The 18,812-nt window shown below is 42.0% G+C and overlaps 1 protein-coding gene across 6 annotated transcripts in view; it reads right to left on the reverse strand.

Moving 5' to 3' along the window:
• Window positions 1–18,812, reverse strand: part of SLC4A10 (solute carrier family 4 member 10) — a 309,484-nt gene that overhangs the window by 203,980 nt on the left and 86,692 nt on the right. Inside the window, exon 1 of one of the 6 annotated variants that reach the window (XM_040357865.1) lies at window positions 8,135–8,370. The exons of the other annotated variants lie outside the window; for them this stretch is intronic. Within the exon in view, the coding sequence (XP_040213799.1) occupies window positions 8,135–8,179 (45 nt within the window). The 5' untranslated portion in view covers window positions 8,180–8,370. Of the gene's footprint in view, window positions 1–8,134; window positions 8,371–18,812 lie in introns of those variants that run through there. 6 annotated transcript variants of the gene reach the window in all.

Below are 18,812 nucleotides of genomic sequence, written 5' to 3' on the forward strand. Positions count from 1 at the left end.
CGGTTGGAGGAAAACCACCTGGCCTTCAGAAGACAGATCAAAACTCTGCTCTTCTGATGTCAAGAGACAGGAACAACAAGCGCCCAGAGGCGATTCAGTTCGCATGTGCCGCGCTATATAAGTCTTTCATTCATTCATTCATTCATAGTGAGCCATCATCCAGAAAAAAACTTGGAAAATTTTTATCAATGAGTATAGGAGAAAAGGCTGCTTGGGACCTAATATCCAACCATAGTCATTGGTCAGGTGTGTTGGCTAGGATTTTCAAGGCACTAATAACATTACCATAAGATAATGTAAAAAGAACATTTTTTTAACATAAAACAATATACAAATTTAAAACACAAGGGACAGGCCCCACATATCAGAAAGGCAATTGTTTTATTACAATTGCCTTTCTGATATGTGGGGCCTGTCCCTTATGTTTTTAAATTTGTATATTGTTTTATGTTAATAAATGTTCTTTTTACATTATCTTATGGTAATGTTATTAGTGCCTTGAAAATCCTAGCCAACACACCTGACCAATGACTATGGTTGGATATTAGGTCCCAATCAGCCTTTTCTCCTATACTCATTGATCAAATTTTTCCAATCACTGTATAACCAATAACAGTGTAAAAAAGAAAAAAAAAAGTTATATGACGACACTGTACTGCACTGGTGACATTATGTAAAAAAAAAAAATTGTTAAAAAAAAACACAAATTTTTATTTAATCTCTAAATTTTCCAAAATATTTTCACCAGAAAATTGCAACTTTAAAAAACGCAAATGCCTCTTTCTAAATGCTTTACACTGTCTACTTTCCAAAAAGGGGTCATTTGGGGGGGTTGTACCGTCTTGACATTTTGTGGCCTTGAGAAATTATATAGGGCCCAAAAAATGCTCTGGTCATGAATAGTGTTGCTCACGAATATTCGTATTGCGAATATTCGGCTCGAATATGGCATATTCGAGTATTCGCGATATATTTCGAATTTCGCGGTGAATATTCGCAATTCCGAATATTCGCATTTTTTCAATTTTATTTTTAAAACAGATCACATCCTATCGACGTCTAAAAGCATTGCTGGTATGATTAGAGACCCTGGGCCGAGTAGCTAAGCTGAGGCGATCTTTTTATGTTGCCGAATATAAAAAAAAAAAAAAATGCGAATTTTCGCTAATGCGAATGCGAAAATGATTGCGAATTTTCGATAACTGTGGTAGGAGAACTCTGATTGTCTCTGATGCAAAAGGGGGGGGGCTTTGTGTATGTTTCTGTTATGAATATTTGTATGTTTGATATTATTTTTTTTTGTAAGAAGGAAAAAATTGCGCATACCTTAAAAAAAGGGGAGAATACAGCAGCAACTCAAAAATGTTATACAACATAAATTAATACAAGACAGAAAATGGAGTCGCTCTACAAGAATAAAAAATATGTCTAGTGACAAGACATGTGGGCAAATTATAAAATAAGCAAGCGCAAATAACTTGTGAAATACACAGTGAAACAAATATATAAAGAAATATAGTCCCAATAATAGAAAAATAATCTTTCATAAAAATGTCTTTGATATGTGAAGTGAAAAAAAGTCCAAAGCATGCAGCATGAACGTGTTCAATCTTCAAGGTGTTTGATTGACAAACGGCTGTGACAGATGGATAGAGTAAAGAATCACCACCAATGCAAAACACTTTTTATTTTCTATTGTAAAATACCAAGAATATTCTGAGCCAATCAGAGTGCTCCTTCCGCATTTGCCGAATATTCGCAATTATTTTGTATTGTAAAATATCAAGAATATTCTGAGCCAATCAGAGTGCTCCTTCCGCATTTGCCGAATATTCGCAATTATTTTGTATTGTAAAATATCACGAATATTCTGAGCCAATCAGAGTGCTCCTAGCGCTGTTGTCGAAATTTCGCCATCAATATCGCATTCGCATTTTGCGAAATTTCGATAAAATATCACGAATATTCTGAGCCAATCAGAGTGCTCCTACCGCAGTTATCGAAAATTCGCAATTATTTTCGCATTCGCAATAGCGAAAATTCGCAATCATTTCATTTCGATAAAATATCACGAATATTCGAATTTATCGAATATATCTCGAATATTCGACTATATATTTGAGATATATCGCGAAATCGAATATGGCGTATTCTGCTCAACACTAGTCATGAAGTCAGGAAACCTTCCAGAGCTGCTGGCTGCTGGGAATAGCTGGAAGTGAGTCACCGATCCTATCAGAATCACCGGGAGAGCATGATGAAGGAAGCCTAAGCGGAGTTGGAGGCACCAGTGATGGAGAGCATCCTCTGGCTCCCTCCATCATGCTTTGACATTTTCACTATGTGAGTGCATTTTTTTCTTTTACATTCAGTTTTAATAAATGTCTACACCTAGGAGGTGGTGCTCCTTTTTTCCTCTAGTCTTATAGATTCAGAGGGCCATATTCTTAAACAAGTTACGTAGGCGTATCAGCAGATACGCCTACGTAAGTCCGTTTCCTATGTTTAAGTGTATTCTCAAACTGAGATACACTTAAACATGCCTAAGATACGACGGCTTGCGCCGTTGTATCTTAGACTGCAATATTTACGCTGACCGCTAGGTGGCGGTCAGCATAGAATATGCAAATGACTAGTCACGCCGATTCTCTAACGTACGCTTGCCCGCCGTAGTGTTTTAACGTCGTTTCCGTAAGCGATACGCGGCGTAAAGATAAAGAAGCCTCCTAGGTGGCGTACTCAATGTTAAGTATGGCCGTCGATCCCGCGTCGAAATTTCAAAATTTAACGTCGTTTGCGTAAGTCGTTCTTGAATACGACTTTACGTCAATGACGCACACGTCGGCGTCATTGACGTTTTCCGCCGAGAACTGGAGCATGCGCACTGGGCTTTTTGCAGCCCGGCGCATGCCCAGTTCTTTCGCATCGGGGGCGCGCTTCATTTGAATAGAAGACGCCCCCTTGGAGATCCGCCAGGCTACGCCGGGACACTTACACTCCGCTGTCCCAACTTATGGAGCAAGTGTTTGGGGAATACAGCACCTGCTCCAGTAAGTTGGGACAGCGGAGTGTAAGTGCCCTAAGCGCAGCAGGCGGATATTTTTCGAGAATATGGCCCAGAGTGTTTATCTTCAACTCTCCAATAAAGCTTTAGCCTCCTCAGTGACTATTATTGGATATTTATTTGAATTACAATGGACCTTGTTGTTTCTCAACAGACCTCTCCCAATAAGACTTTTTGACCCCTACCTGTCCACTAACCCCAGGCTTCCTTTGCGCTATAAATTTCTCCCTGTAGCTCTATTTACGGGATGCAGTGCTTAGGCGGTCACCCATCAATCCCAGTTCTCATTTAGGCCCCTTTCACACTTCTGACGCCACAACCAGCAGCTGTAAAAACGTCCAGTGTGCATGAGGCCTAAAAGAAGAAGCCAAGGAATACAAGAGGGAGAAAGAGAGAAGCTAGGCTGCAAGCAGGACATGTGGAAAGATCTGTGTGGAGCAACGTGGGCCCAGACCATACCGTGTTGAGCAAGAAAGCCATGAGTGCCATCAGAAACCTGGGTGACCAAACTAGTGAAGACCTGCTTGCTGTCTAATTGTTCATCGTTGCCACATCCTTAAATTTTTTTTTTAAAGTTAGCAGCTACAAACACTGTAGCTGCTGATTTTAAATAAGGACACTTACCTGTCCTAGGCATCCGCGATGTCGCCCCCCCCCCCCCAGGCCAATTGCTCAATCCTGGCAGCTCCCGGCTCCGCCATCCTTACTGAGGCAAACAGGGAGTGGAGCCTAGCATCTTAACTGCCCATTTCCTACTGCGCATGCGTGAGTCTCGCTGCGCTTTTGTGAATGGGTGGCTGCTTTCTGGGATACACACAGTTCCCAGAAGGCAGCGCGCCCCATTCCCCAGAAGAAAATGCAGGGAGGACGAGGAAGAAGACTTGCCGCGAAATGGGAAGAGGTCGATTAGGAACATCCGCATAGCAACTGCCAGTAAAAAAAAAAATTTGGGCAGGATTTTGGTGCATTTATTGTTTTTAGGGTGGACCTCTACTTTAAAGAACAAAGGGGGCGGCCCCAGCCGGATACTCAGTGCTGCATTTCTCTTGGCATAAGAATCGGGTGAGGGGCTCCTAACCCATTTAGGCACTAACTCTATTGTTGCAAGTGTGTTTGCTGTTCAAGTTACTCCAAGTTTAAGGACACTGTACAGTACAGAGCTCTTCAATCGACACAGATTCTATAGCCCATCTATTCCTACAGTCTGCCATGCTTATGCAATCTACACATGTACTAAAGCATTGCAATCTACCACTCTTAATCGCTTCTACCAATACTATTTGCAGGTTATCTGACTGAGTTAACATGGCTTCCCCCTGCTAGGCAGAAATAGCCGCTCAACTTCAACTTCTCCATTTAAAGGGATATACATCTTACAATCTTTCTACCTCCTTTCCCTTTTCATAAAGTGACTGTTGCCTCTGAAGGACCGTTGTCCGAGGTTAACCTATGAAGCTGACTGATGGTCCTTCGTGCCTACACACCATCAGTTAAAAAAACTATTGTGTCAGAACGCGGTGACGTAAAACACAACGACGTGCTGAAAAAAACGAAGTTCAATGCTTCCAAGCATGCGTCGACTTGATTCTGAGCATGCGTGGATTTTAACCAATGGTTGTGCCTACTACCTATCGGTTTTGACCTATCGGTTAGCAATCCATTGGTTAAATTTTAAAGCAAGTTTACATTTTTTTATGCGAAGGTTAAATAACCTATGGGGCCTACACACGATCGGTTTTGACTGATGAAAACGGTCCTTCAGACCGTTGTCCTCAGGTTAACCTACCGTGTGTACGAGACCTAAAGGTTCCTGTTTTAAAAAAATAAAAAATAACAAACATGTTATACTTACCTCCACTGTGCAGCTCGTTTTGCACACAGTGGCCACGATACTGGTCTTCTGGGGTCCCTCGGTGGCTGTCTGGGCTCCTCCCTGCAAGAACTAACCCCCTTCATGGGAGCTCTCTCCCATGGTGGTTAGCTCTTGCGGGCGTGCTCGGGTGCTATAGCCGCAGACTGCATTACTCGGCCCCACCCCCTGATGCGCCGTGTCATTGGATGTGATTGACAGCAGCGCAAGCCAATGGCTGCGCTGCTATCAATCCATCCAATTTAGCCAATCAACAGCCAGACTGAGTGGAGAAGAGGACGTCGGGGGCGATCGCAGCAGATGAACAGGCTCAGGTAAGTAAAACGGGGGGCTGGAGGGGCTGTCATTGCCCGTTTTTTTTTTTCACCTTAATGCATAGGATGCATTGTGGTGAAAAAAAATGCACCTTTACAACCCCTTTAAGCATGTACATGCATTATGCACCACAACAAATAAAAAAAACATGCATAACTTTTTTTTTTTTTTTAACAATGCAGTGCCACACAACACACAGTTTACTGTATGCGTTGCAGTGTGCTTTGTGCTCTACTCTACAATGTGTTGGGGTGCCTTTCACAATGAACATTGTGTATTTCTATGTGTTGTAGTAATGCTCGTTTTAGTGCTTTGCTACAAAGCACAGAAGTATGTGGGCCCTCAACATTTTGGCTGTATCTGTTCAATAAAGCAGTTATGGTACAGAATACAGTAAAACCTTGGTTTGAGAGTAACTTGGTTTGAGAGCATTTTTGCAAGACAAGCAAAATGTTTTAATAAATTTTGCCTTGATATACAAGCGATGTCTTAATATAAGAGTAGCGTCATGTCTCAACTGAGCATAAAAAAGAAGAGAGGCGCCTCTAAGTGTAGCAATATGGTTACATTTAATGAAGGTACAACATTTAGCAACTTATTGCTACACTTAGAGGTGCCTCTCTTCTCTTTTATACCCTGTAAAAAAAATGTTTTGATATACAAGTGCTTTGGATTACAAGCATGTTTCTGGAACAAATTATGCTTGCAAACCAAGGTTTTACTGTGAATGTTTGTTTTTTTAACCACTTGAGACCCGCGCTACAGACGAAAGACGTCCACAGCGCGGCTCTCAAGTGCCGGGTGGACGTCCCTGGACGTCCTGCTATTTACATTCCCCGCGCGCGCCGCTGGGGGCGCGCAGCGTGGAAACACTGTCCTTTGCGCATCGCTGAGAAGCCGATGCGCGTGCCTGGTGGCCGCGATGTCCGCCAGCTTCCCGCGATCGGCGGTGACAGCAGGGACGTGGAGCTCTGTGTGTAAACACAGAGCTCCACGTCCTGTCACGGAGAGAGGAGACCGATGCTGTGTCCCTTCTACATAGGGACACAGCATCGGTCACCTCCCCCAGTCAGTCCCCCTCCACACACAGTTAGAATCACTCCCGGTTTACACATTTAACCCCTTCCTCGCCCCCTAGAGTTAACCCCTTCACTGCCAGTCACATTTATACAGTAATCAATGCATTTTTTAGCACTGTTCGCTGTGTAAATGTGAATGGTCCCAAAATAGTGTCAAAAGTGTCCTATATGTCCGCCGCAATATCGCAGGCCTGACAAAAAAAAAATGCAGATCGCCGCCATTACTAGTAAAAAATAAAAAAATCATAAATCTATCCCCTATTTTGTAGGCGCTATAACTTTTGCGCAAACCAATCAATATACGCTTATTGCGATTTTTTTTTACAAAAAATATGTAGAAGAATACGTATCGGCCTAAACTGAGGAAAAAAATTGTTTAAAAAAACTGGGATATTATTATAACAAAAAGTAAAAAATTTTTATTTTTTTTTAATTATCTGTCTTTTTTTGTATATAGCACAAAAAATAAAAACCGCAGAGGTGATCAACTACCACCAAAAGAAAGCTCTATTTGTGGGGAAAAAAATGATAAAAATATCATTTGTGTACAGCATTGTATGACCGCGCAATTGTCATTCAAAATGCGTCAGCGCTGAAAGCTGAAAATTGGTCTGGGCAGGAAGGGGTTTTAAGTGCCCAGTAATGAAGTGGTTAAGGTAAAAAATATGTGAATGTTTCCAATTATAAGAAGATATTGCTGTATTTTACATCTAGGCAGACCAATAAAAGATTAATTATTGGTTGTCATGAGCTCAGAGATACATGTAATATTTAGCATTGTTTGTTCTATATTTTCATTAGGTTATCCAATTTATGGTTTAATATATTCTGTTATAACTAAATAAGGCATTTGTATTTTCTTAGTGACTAGCCACTTCAGTTACATCAAGTGAATGAGAAATGTAACATTTTTTCAAGCCGCAAATGTTGGATTTTCAGCTCTTTATGTAGATTGACCTTTTGCTTTCATACATATGACACATGAGACTTCAAAGGCACTCTTCGATCATGGCTGGGTGCTGTTTCCATGACCTAAATTCAGTTCCTGAATTGTGACCTCATGATACTTGATCTCCTACACAAGAGCTGCATGAATTCTATTTTACATTCTTATTGTTTTATTCATTTAGACCTTTCAGCTGCATATGAACAACAAATTCCAACATGGTCTAGTGGCTCTGGCCCTAGCTGTGGTCATTATAACTAGTGACTGCTTATAATAAATAAGCTCCGGTGGCTCCTCTCCCTTCAGACAAGGAAGACCTTTAAGTGCCACCATGCTCTGTATACTCTGGAGGAACTAGAAGTCTAAGCATGCCATGCCAATTTGAGAAATAACTATACGTCCCAGCATGGCTGGCATACTGTAATAGCATTTGGCTCGCCAGTTATAGAGGAAGTAGAAGGTCCAGCATTTTTGCTCAATATAACCTCCATCTGACAAGCAACTAAAACTCTCAGCATCTCCTCCAACTCGTCGTACAAGGAGAACAAATTCCGGCATTACCTACCAAATTCCAATCTGCTCATTTCAAATGTTAACATTATGTGATTTCCTTTAACCCCCACCTCTTAAATAATTACAAGTCCAAGAATACACTTCCAGCCTTTGACCTTGAAGGTCGAAAGGAATGAAAGTTGTCCCCTCCACCCCTCAGACGTCAAAGATCATAGCTTTTCTCAAGGTGGTAGGCCTTATCTGCTCGAGGAAAAAAAGGGGGGGGGGGTCAATCCATAACCAAAGGCCACAAACCAAGTATACAACAAAAAAATATATATAAGTGGAGAGGAACCGTTAGGCCTTACCTGGTGACAGAGTGCCTGGAATAGCTCACTGCTTGCAGACAGCATGACTCCACCACTCACAGAAGCCACCACAAATTCTATTTATTATCTCCGTCCAGAATCCAAGACCCATTTATTTCCCCAGTGTTATGTAAAATCATAAATTAAAAACATAAAAAATAAAAATGTAGTTGTTGTGTGATTTTGCTCTAGCAGCTCTCTGCTGTGCAGCCCCCCATATCTGCGCTGTTATCACACTAATGCTAGCTGAACAAGCTCAGCTTAGTGCCCAAAGCTATTCAGCTTCGGCCAACGAGAGAGCATGTCGCATCTTTCAAGCTCATCACTGTCACGGGAAAATCCATCTTGCTGCCATGGATTTATTCCCGTTCTGTGTCTGTAGCCAACCAAAGGAGGTCCACATTGTCTGGAAAATGTGCACCCTTTCCCTTGTATAGATTATTACAGTGGGGGGAGAAGGGAAAGCCTGACTCAGAACATATCATTTTAAAAGTAAAAAGTATAGATTCCCCTCCCCCTCTCTGTCTTTGTACGTGGTGTTCTGTCACAGGCGAGCTGAATGGTGAATCTCTGTGTGTGTGACAGATGCTTGCTCCTGTCACATGGACCCTCCTCATCTCTGCATCCCATAACGCTCTCAATTGACAATGACTAACAGCATGTGTCACTAGATCTGAAAGAACTCCACTGACAGCCTACAGATATATATATAAAGGATACAGCCTTCAGATATATACAGGATACAGCCTACAGATATATACAGGATAAAGCCATATATACAGAATACAGTCTTCAGATATTTATAGGATACAACCTATATATATATATACAGGATGCAGCCTTCAGATATATACAAGATACATGCTACAGTTATTTACAGGATACAGCCTATAGATATATACAGGGTATAGCCTTCAGATATATATAGGATGCAACCTACAGATATATACAAGATACATCCTACAGATATATACAGGATACAGCCTACAGATATATACAGAATACAGTCTTCAGATATTTACAGGATACAGTCTTCAGATATATACAGGATGCAACCTACAGATATATACAGAATACAGTCTTCAGATATTTAAAGGATACAGCCTACAGATATATATACAGGATGCAGCCTTCAGATATATACAAGATACATCCTACAGATATTTAGAGGATACAGCCTATAGATATTCACAGCCTTCAGATATATACAGGATACAGCCAAAATATATATACAGAATACAAGAATACAGTCTTCAGATTTTTACAGGATACAGCCTTCAGATATATACAGACTACAGGATACAGACTACAGGATACAGACTATAGATATATACAGGATACAGCCTACATATAGATACAGCCTGTAGATATATACAGGATACTGACTACAGATATATTCAGAATACAGCCTACAGATATATACAGGACACAGCCTACACATATATACCGGATACAGCCTACACATGTATACAGGATACAGCCAAAAGATATATACAGGATACAGCCAAAAGATATTTTAAAAATACAGTCTTCAGATATTTACACAATACAGCCTTCAGATATATACAGGATGCAACTTACAGCTATATACAGGATACAGTCTATAGATATATACATGATACAGCCTACAGATAGATACAGCCTATAGATATATACAGGATGCAGACTACAGATATATACAGGACACAGCCTACAGATATATACAGTATACAGCCTACGCATATATACAGGATACAGCTTTCAGATATACAGGATACAGCCTATAGATTATATATATAAAGTACAGACCAAAAGTTTGGACACACCTTCTCATTCAAAGAGTTTTCTTGATTTTCATGACTATGAAAATTGTAGATTCACACTGAAGGCATCAAAACTATGAACTAACACATGTGGAATTATACATAACAAAAACGTGTGAAACAACTGAAAATATATTTCATATTCTAGGTTCTTCAAAGTAGCCACCTTTTGCAGCAGACACATCTCTAGAACTGTTAAGAGGAGACTGTGTGAATCAGGCCTTCATGGTAGAATATCTGCTAGGAAACCACTGCTAAAGAAAGGCAACAAGCAGAAGAGACTTGTTTGGGCTAAAGAACACAAGGAATGGACATTAGACCAGTGGAAATCTGTGCTTTGGTCTGATGAGTCCAAACTTGAGATCTTTGGTTCCAACCCCCGTGTCTTTGTGCGACGCAGAAAAGGTGAACGGATAGACTCTACATGCCTGGTTCCCACCGTGAAGCATGGAGGAGGAGGTGTGATGGTGTGGGGGTGCTTTGCTGGTGACACTGTTGGGAATTCATTCAAAATTGAAGGCATACTGAACCAGCATGGCTACCACAGCATCTTGCAGCGGCATGCTATTCCATCCGGTTTGCGTTTAGTTGGACCATCATTTATTTTTCAACAGGACAATGACCCCAAACACACCTCCAGGCTGTGTAAGGGCTATTTGACCAAGAAGGAGAGTGATGGGGTGCTGTGCCAGGTGACTACCTCTTGAAGCTCATCAAGAGAATGCCAAGAGTGTGCCAAGCAGTAATCAAAGCAAAAGGTGGCTACTTTGAAGAACCTAGAATATGAAATATATTTTCAGTTGTTTCACACTTTTTTGTTATGTAGAATTCCACATGTGTTAATTCATAGTTTTGATGCCTTCAGTGTGAATCTACAATTTTAATAGTCATGAAAATAAAGAAAACTCTTTGAATGAGGTGTGTCCAAACTTTTGGTCTGTACTGTATATATAGATATATACAACATATATCTATATATATCTATATATCTAGATAGATGAATACAGATATATACAGGAAACAGCCTACAGATAGATACAGGATACAGCCAATAGATATATACAAGATATAGCCTCTATATATATATATATATATATATATATATATATATATATATATACACACACACACACATTTTACCTTATGGTATAATATGGTGTACATACTAGCTAACAACTCTTTAGGGCCTGTTTAATAAAAAAATAAAACAAAAAGAGGAGTTTAATTCCACTTAAAGTGCCTCCAAAGTGAATAACTGTACTATATACCGATAATCGACACCTATAGTTGAGGTCCTCCACCCCCTTATTAATTGTGTTTCCCTTATCTGCACTATTATTATATCAGCAACATCTTTCCAGAGGACTGGCGACCAAAACTGAACTGCATATTCAACATGAGGCCACACTAGTGTTGTAAGGGGGTAGAATTATTGATTTATCTCTGGAATGTATTCCTGTTTTAATAGATGAGAGTATTTTGCTAGTACTGTTAGCTGTGGCTTGGCATTGCATGCTATTACTAAATCTGTTCTGCTGAAAGAGAATTTAATTACCGGTATGTAAATCACTACAAAACATGAATGAACCTTTACATGTACTGACATATTTTTATATGTGATTTTTGCTGAACTGTTATATAAAAATAAAAACAATGGGGCAGATTCACATAGAAATAGATCGGCGCAGCGTATCAGAGATACGCTGCGCCACTGTAACTTACTTTTGTCTGGTTCGAATCCTGGAAGAATTTGCGCCGTAAGTTACGGCGGCGTAGTGTATCTCTGGCGGCGGAATTCAAATCGGCGATTAGGGGGGCGTGTTTCATTTAAATGAAGCGCGTCCCTGCGCCGAATGAACTGCGCATGCTTCGTTTCTAAATTTCCCGCTGTGCATTGCGCGAAATGACGTCGCAAGGACGTCATTTTTTAAACTTAGACGTGACTTACGTCCATCCCGATTCACGGACGACTTACGCAAAAAAAAGAAAAAATTCTAATTTCGACGCGGGAACGACGGCCATACTTAACATGGCAAATCTAACTATACGCCGCAAAAAAGCAGCTTTAACTATACGCCGCAAAAAGCCGACTAGAGACGACATAAGAGAATGCGACAGCCACGGGTATGTTCGTGGATCGTCGGAAATAGCTAATTTGCATACCCGACGCGGAAAACGACGTGAACGCCACCCAGCGGACGCCGAAGTATTGCATCTTAGATCCGAAAGGCGTACGAGGACGTATACCTGTCGGATCTAACCCAGATGCCGTTGTATCTTGGTTTGAGGATTCAAACCAAAGATACAACATGGGTAATTTGAAAGTACGCCAGCATATCAGTAGATACGCCGGCGTACTCTGTCTGTGGATCTGCCCCAATATATTTATTCTATATTGTCTGTACTCAATGGTACCTTAAAAGTCCCATATACATTTTCTCTGGTGTTTTTTGTATAGGAATTATAATTGGGGGACGTGGTGTCTGGATCTGTCAACCAGCTGCTTCAATTTGGGAATTACTAAAGTTTTATTTAATTAACAAAGAGAAATCCAGTAACCCATGACAGCCCAACAAAAATGACGTTGCAGGGTGCTAGATTGATAAAAATTGAAAGGTAATTGCTTGTTTAGGATTCCTACATTTTGAACATCACTGCTGTGTTTTGTACTGATAATAACAATTTTTTACATTTTTTTTTAAAAATTCCCTCTAAAAGATCTCAGTTTTGTACGCGATTCATCACACATCCATCTGTCACCAGGCAGGCCTGCAATTCTGTAAACACTTTTCTGGTGGTATGGGTGAATTAGATAGTCCTGTCCCTAACTAAATAAAGTCTTGCGACATTACCGTTTATTTGTTGCGACATTATCAGGTAGTTCTTATGCATGCCACTTCCACAATGTGTCACTGAGACTGTGACAAATTCAAAAACAATCACTGCCATTTTGAAGATAGGGAAAATCGGAAGTAATTAGGACCAAGACATTGCTGGCTTACAGAGACAGGCCAGGGTGCCAAGAGTGAGACCACTGTGTGTATAATATACACTATATTGTCAAAAGTATTGGGACGCCTGCCTTTAAATGCACATGAACTTTAACCACTTCCCGCCCGGTCAAATAGTCAATTGACGTCCGGGAAGTGGTTGTGAAATCCTGACTGAACGTCTATTGACGTCCTGCAGGATTACATGCCGGCGTGCGCCCGTGGGGGCGTGCATCGCAGCGATCGGTGATGCGGGGTGTTAGTCTGACACCCTGCATCTCCGATCTCGGTAAAGAGCCTCCGGCAGGGGCTCTTTACCACATGATAAGCCGTGTCCAATTACGGCTGATCACGATTTAAACAGTAAGAGCCATTGATCGGCTCTTCCTCACTCGCGTCTGACAGACGCGAGTAGAGGAGAGCTGATCGGCGGCTCTCCTGACAGGGGGGGGGTTCACACTGATTGTTTATCAGCGCAGCCCCCCCTCGGATGCCAACACTGGACCACCAGGGAGTGCCCCCCGGTGCTCAATAGAGCAAAAATGGGCAAAAAAAACAATAAAAAAAATTGAACACAATCAATGCCAATCAGTGCCCACAAATGGGCACTGACTGGCAACATGGGCACTGACTGAAATGATGCCCAGCAATGCCATCAGTGCCACCCCTCAGTGTCCATCAGTGCCACCCAGTGTCCATCAGTGCCACCTCTTAGTGCCCATCTATGCCCAGTGCCCACCTATCAGTGCCCATCTGTGCCACCCATAAGTACCCATCAGTGCCACCCATAAGTGCCACCCATGAGTGCACATCAGTGCCGCCAAAGAGGGCCCAGTGCCGCCTATGAGTGCCCATCAGTGCCGCCTATGAGTGCCCATCAGTGCAGCATACAAGCGCCGCCTATCAGTGCCCATCAGTGCTGCCTATCGGTGCCCATCAGTGCCGCCTCATTGGTGCCCATCAGTGCCGCCTCATCGGTACCCATCAGTGCCACCATATCAGTGCCCATAATTGAAGAAGAAAACTTACTTTTTTACAAAAAAATGAACAGGAAAAAATAAAAACTGAATTTTTTTCCAAAATTTCTATCTTTTTTTAGTTGTTGCGCAAAAAAAAATCGCAGAGGTGATCAAATACCACCAAAAGAAAGCTCTATTTGTGGGAACAAAATGATAGAAATTTCATTTGGGTACAGTGTAGCATGACCGCGCAATTGTCATTCAAAGTGCGACAGCGCTGAAAGCTGAAAATTGGCTTGGGCAGGAAGGTGCGTAAGTGCCTGGTATGAGAGTGGTTATTGGCATCCCAGTCTTAGGCTGGCCATACATGGTCGAATTTCGAAAGAAATTTCTTTTAAAAATCCGAAAATTTGTGTGTTTTCTGATTCGATGGCGCCACCATTGATTTAGAAATTTGACCAACCAAGCCTTCAATTTCACCTCATGTTGCTACAGAAAATAATTTTCGTGGCTGGGAATCTACTTTTTTTTCCGGGAATTTTTCTTTTCTTGCACATGCGCATTTCTTTTTCGATTACATTTCTCGCCCAACTCTTCCATCATTAATTAGAAAATTGTTTGTTTTTCAAAAAATTTCCAACATGTCCGATTACTCAAATTCGTGGGCCGCACAAAAATCGGCTGTTGCTGCAGCCCACTAATAGTGCGAAATACGAACGAAAATTCTTAGATAAGATTTTCGAAAGAAAATGATTTCGAAATTCGACCCATGCATGTTAGTCTGTAGGGTTCAATAATGAGTTGGCCCACCCTTTATAACAAGTTCAACTCTTTTGGGAAGGCTGTCCACAAGGTTTAGGAGTGTGTCTATGGGAATGGTTGGCCATTCTTCCAGAAGTGCATTTGTGAGGCTCATCCATTGCTTTATGAACCTTGCTTTGTGCACTGGTCATGTTGGAACAGGAAGGGACCATCCCCAAACTGTTCTCATAAATTTGGGAGCATGAAATTGTTCAAAATGTCTTAGTATTCTGACGCCTTAGGAGTTCCCTTCACTGGAACTAAAGGGGCCAAGCTCAACCCCACACCATAATCCCCCCCTCCACCAAGTGATATGGACCAGTGCACAAGGAAGGATCCATAAAGACATGGGGCTGGATTCAAGAAGCAATTGCGCCTGTGTAACCATAGTTACACAGGCGCAATTGCTTCCTTCCCCCGGCGTAACGAATGCTCCTGATTCAGGAACCTCGTTACGCCGACTGCAGCCTAAAATATGCGCGGCATATCTTAGGCTGCATTCTTGCGATGGCCGCTAGGTGGCGTTCCCGTTGTGCTCAGAGTATAGTATGCAAATTGCATACTAACGCCGATTCACAACGTTGCGCGAGCCCTGCGTACGCAGTTTACGTTGTTTTCCGTACGGCGTCTTTCGCGTAAGGCTGCCCCTGCTATTAGCAGGGGCAGCCAATGTTACGTATACCCGTTGTTCCCGCGTTGCGAAATATGAATTTTACGTAGTTTGCGTAAGTGATTCGTGAATGGCGCTGGACGCCATTCACGTTCACTTTGAAGCAAATGACGTCCTTGCGACGTAATTTGCCGCAATGCACGTCGGGAAAGTTTCCCGACGGAGCATGCGCTCTACGATCACCGCGGGAACGCGCCTAATTTAAATGATTCCCGCCCCCTACGGGATCATTTAAATTGCGCGCGCTTATGTGGGGCAATTTTAAAGAGCGCACACGCAATTTACGGAGCTACTGCTCCGTGAATCGCGGGTAGCGCAGTAAATTTGCGGGGGCGCAGGGCAAAAACGTTGCCCTGCGCCTCCGCAAAAAAAGCACAAAGGTACCTGAATCCAGCCCACGGATAAGAGGTTAGGGTGGAGGATCTTGACTGACCTGCACAGAGACCTGACCTCAACCCAATAGAACACCTTTGGGATGAATTGGAGCAGAGATTGCGAACCAGGCCTTCTCATCCAACATCAGTGCCTGACCTCAAAAAAGCCCTTCTGGAAGAATGGTTAAACATTCCCATAGACACACTCCTAAACCTTGTGGACAGCCTTCCCAGAAGAGTTGAAGGGATTTTCTCTCACTTTTGTTGGCTATGGGACAGGAAGTGAAAAAAAAAAACAGGCATTATAAATTATCAAAGGTTTGCCTGTAGTTCTACTTTAAATGCGAGAGGTACTGAATCTGATTTGATATTAGCCACCTTCGCCCTGTACACATTTTTTCGGAAATAAGTTGGATGGTTTTTCCGACGGAATTCCTCTCAAGCCTGCCTTGCATACACACGGCCACACAAAACTTCTGTGAACTTTTGACTGCCAAGAACGCGGTGACGTAAAATACTACGACGAGCCGAGAAAATTAAGTTTTATGTTTCTGAGCATGCGTCGATTTGTTTCCGAGCATGTGTCAGAATTTTGCGCGTCAGAATTTGTACACATGATAGGAAATTACGATCGGAGTTTTTCCTGACGGGAAAATAGAGATCCTGCTCTCTATCTTTTTCCAGCAGTTTTTCCGTTGGAAAAAGTCTGATGGAGCATACACACAGTCGGGATTCCCGACCAAAGGCTCTCATCTGACTTTTTCCAACGGGAAAACCGATCGTGTGTATGGGGCATTACAGTCTGTACAGAAGAATTCAGAGAGGAAGAGGGATAAGAAGCACAAGCAGCCAGTCAGGGGTGTTACAATGGAAGGAGATATGCTGATAGAAGGAGAGATCAGAGTGGCAGAGAGGTGACCTCATCAAAGCGCTACTTCTCCTTTCACTGTCCGATCGCATGGTGGGGTTGGGGAGCAGACCTGTAAATGAAAGTAAATCTGAAGCGGAGAAGGATCGGGTCCCCTTACCTTCTAGACAGGGTTGGGTTGTGCAGAAATAAAAGTGTAACTGTTTGCTGGAGTTCAGCTTCAAGAATACTTATAGAGAGAACTGGACACTGATACATGGGCTGTAGGGAGGAGGTGCCCTAAATTAGCGGCACAGGAGATTTTAGGGGCACCCACGGTACTCTGGGAGGGCCATCTATTAACCCCTTCCTTCCTGGCGTATACTAATATGACGTCCGCAGGAACCTCTTGTCCCTCCGGGCGATCATATGACGTCCGGGCATTCCTGGCCGTCTAGGGGGCGAGCCCGCCGCATTGCCTGGGACACGGCAGCTGTGATGTCCACCGGGTACCCGCGATTGCCCGCAATCATGGCAGGACCATGGATCTGTGTGTGTGTAAACACACAGATCCATGGTCCTGTCAGAGGTGAGAAGACCGATGTGTTCCCAGTACAGAGGAACACAGATCGGTCACCTCCCCTTGTGAGTCCCCTCCCCCTACAGTTAGAATCACTTCCAGGGAACATATTTAACTCTTTCAGCGCCTCCTAGTGTTAACTCCTTCCCTGCCGTCACATTCTCATAGTAATCAGTGCACTTTTATAGCACTAATTGCTGTATAAATGTGAATGGTCCCAAAAATGTGTCAAAAGTGTCCGATGTGTCTGCTGCAATGTCACGGTCACAATAAAAAAAAAAAACGCAGATCGCCGCCATTACTAGTGAAAAAATTAAAATAAAAATGCCATAATTCTATTCCCTATTTTGTAAATGCTAGAACTCAAACTGCAAACCGATCAAATACGCTTATTGCGATTTTTTTTACCAAAAATATGTAGAAGAATATTTATCGGCCTAAACTGAGGAAATGTTTTATTTTTTTTTTAAAAATTGTGATATTTATTAAATCAAAAAGTAAAAGATAGTGTTTTTTTTCAAAATTGTCCCTCTTCTTTTGTTTATAGCACAAAAAATAAAAACCGCAGAGGTGATCAAATACCACCAAAAGAAAGCTCTATTTGTGGGGAAAAAAGGACGCCAATTTTGTTTGTGAGCCCCTGTTTTACGACCGTGCAATTGTCATTCAAAGTGCGACAGTGCTGAAAACTATAAATTGGTCTGGGCAGGAAGGGGGTGAAAATGCCCTGTATTGAAGTGGTTAATCACCTTATGGTTCCTACATTGTATGTCAATGTTGCTTCATACTTTTGAAATGACAGGTTCACTTTAATCGGTCATTTCTTAGTCACACCTATAAAGTACAACATTTGGACAATACAGATTAGTATGTCTTATGACTTACAAACAATTTACTGCAGCTTGCAATTGAAATCTATGGCGAATGCATTGACAGCTATGTAGGTGAATTTCAGCACCATGGACAGCGGCAGCATTAATGTAGGTGGGCAATTCCATAATAGAAAAAAAAAAAAAAAACGAGGGTTATCATAGGCCACACAAGAAAAAAAGTCTGAACTCCCAAAGACGGATACAGTGGGGATCGAACGTTTGGGCACCCCATGTAAAAATTTGTATTAATGTGCATAACGAAGCCAAGAAAAGATGGAAAAATCTCCAAAAGGCATCAAATTACAGATTAGAAATTCTTATAATATGTCAAAAAAACTTAGATTTTGTTTCCATTCTTTACAATTTCAAAATTACAAAAAATGGCGTCTGCAAAAGTTTGGGCACCCTGCAGAATTTATAGCATGCACTGCCCCCTTTGCAAAGCTGAGACCTGCCAGTGTCATGGATTGTTCTCAATCATCGTCTGAGAAGACCAGGTGATGTCAATCTCAAAGGTTTTAAATGCCCAGACTCATCTGACCTTGCCCCAACAATCAGCACCATGGGTTCTTCTAAGCAATTGTCTAGAAAACTGAAACTGAAAATAGTTGACGCTCACAAATCTGGAGAAGGCTATAAGAAGATAGCAAAGCGTTTTCAGATGTCAATATCCTCTTTTCGGATTGTAATTAAGAAATGGCAGTCATCAGGAACAGTGGAAGTTAAAGCAAGATCTGGAAGACCAAGAAAAATATCAGACAGAACAGCTCGCAGGATTGTGAG

Source organism: Rana temporaria, chromosome 6 (assembly GCF_905171775.1).
Source record: "Rana temporaria chromosome 6, aRanTem1.1, whole genome shotgun sequence".
Classification (NCBI taxonomy): domain Eukaryota; kingdom Metazoa; phylum Chordata; class Amphibia; order Anura; family Ranidae; genus Rana; species Rana temporaria.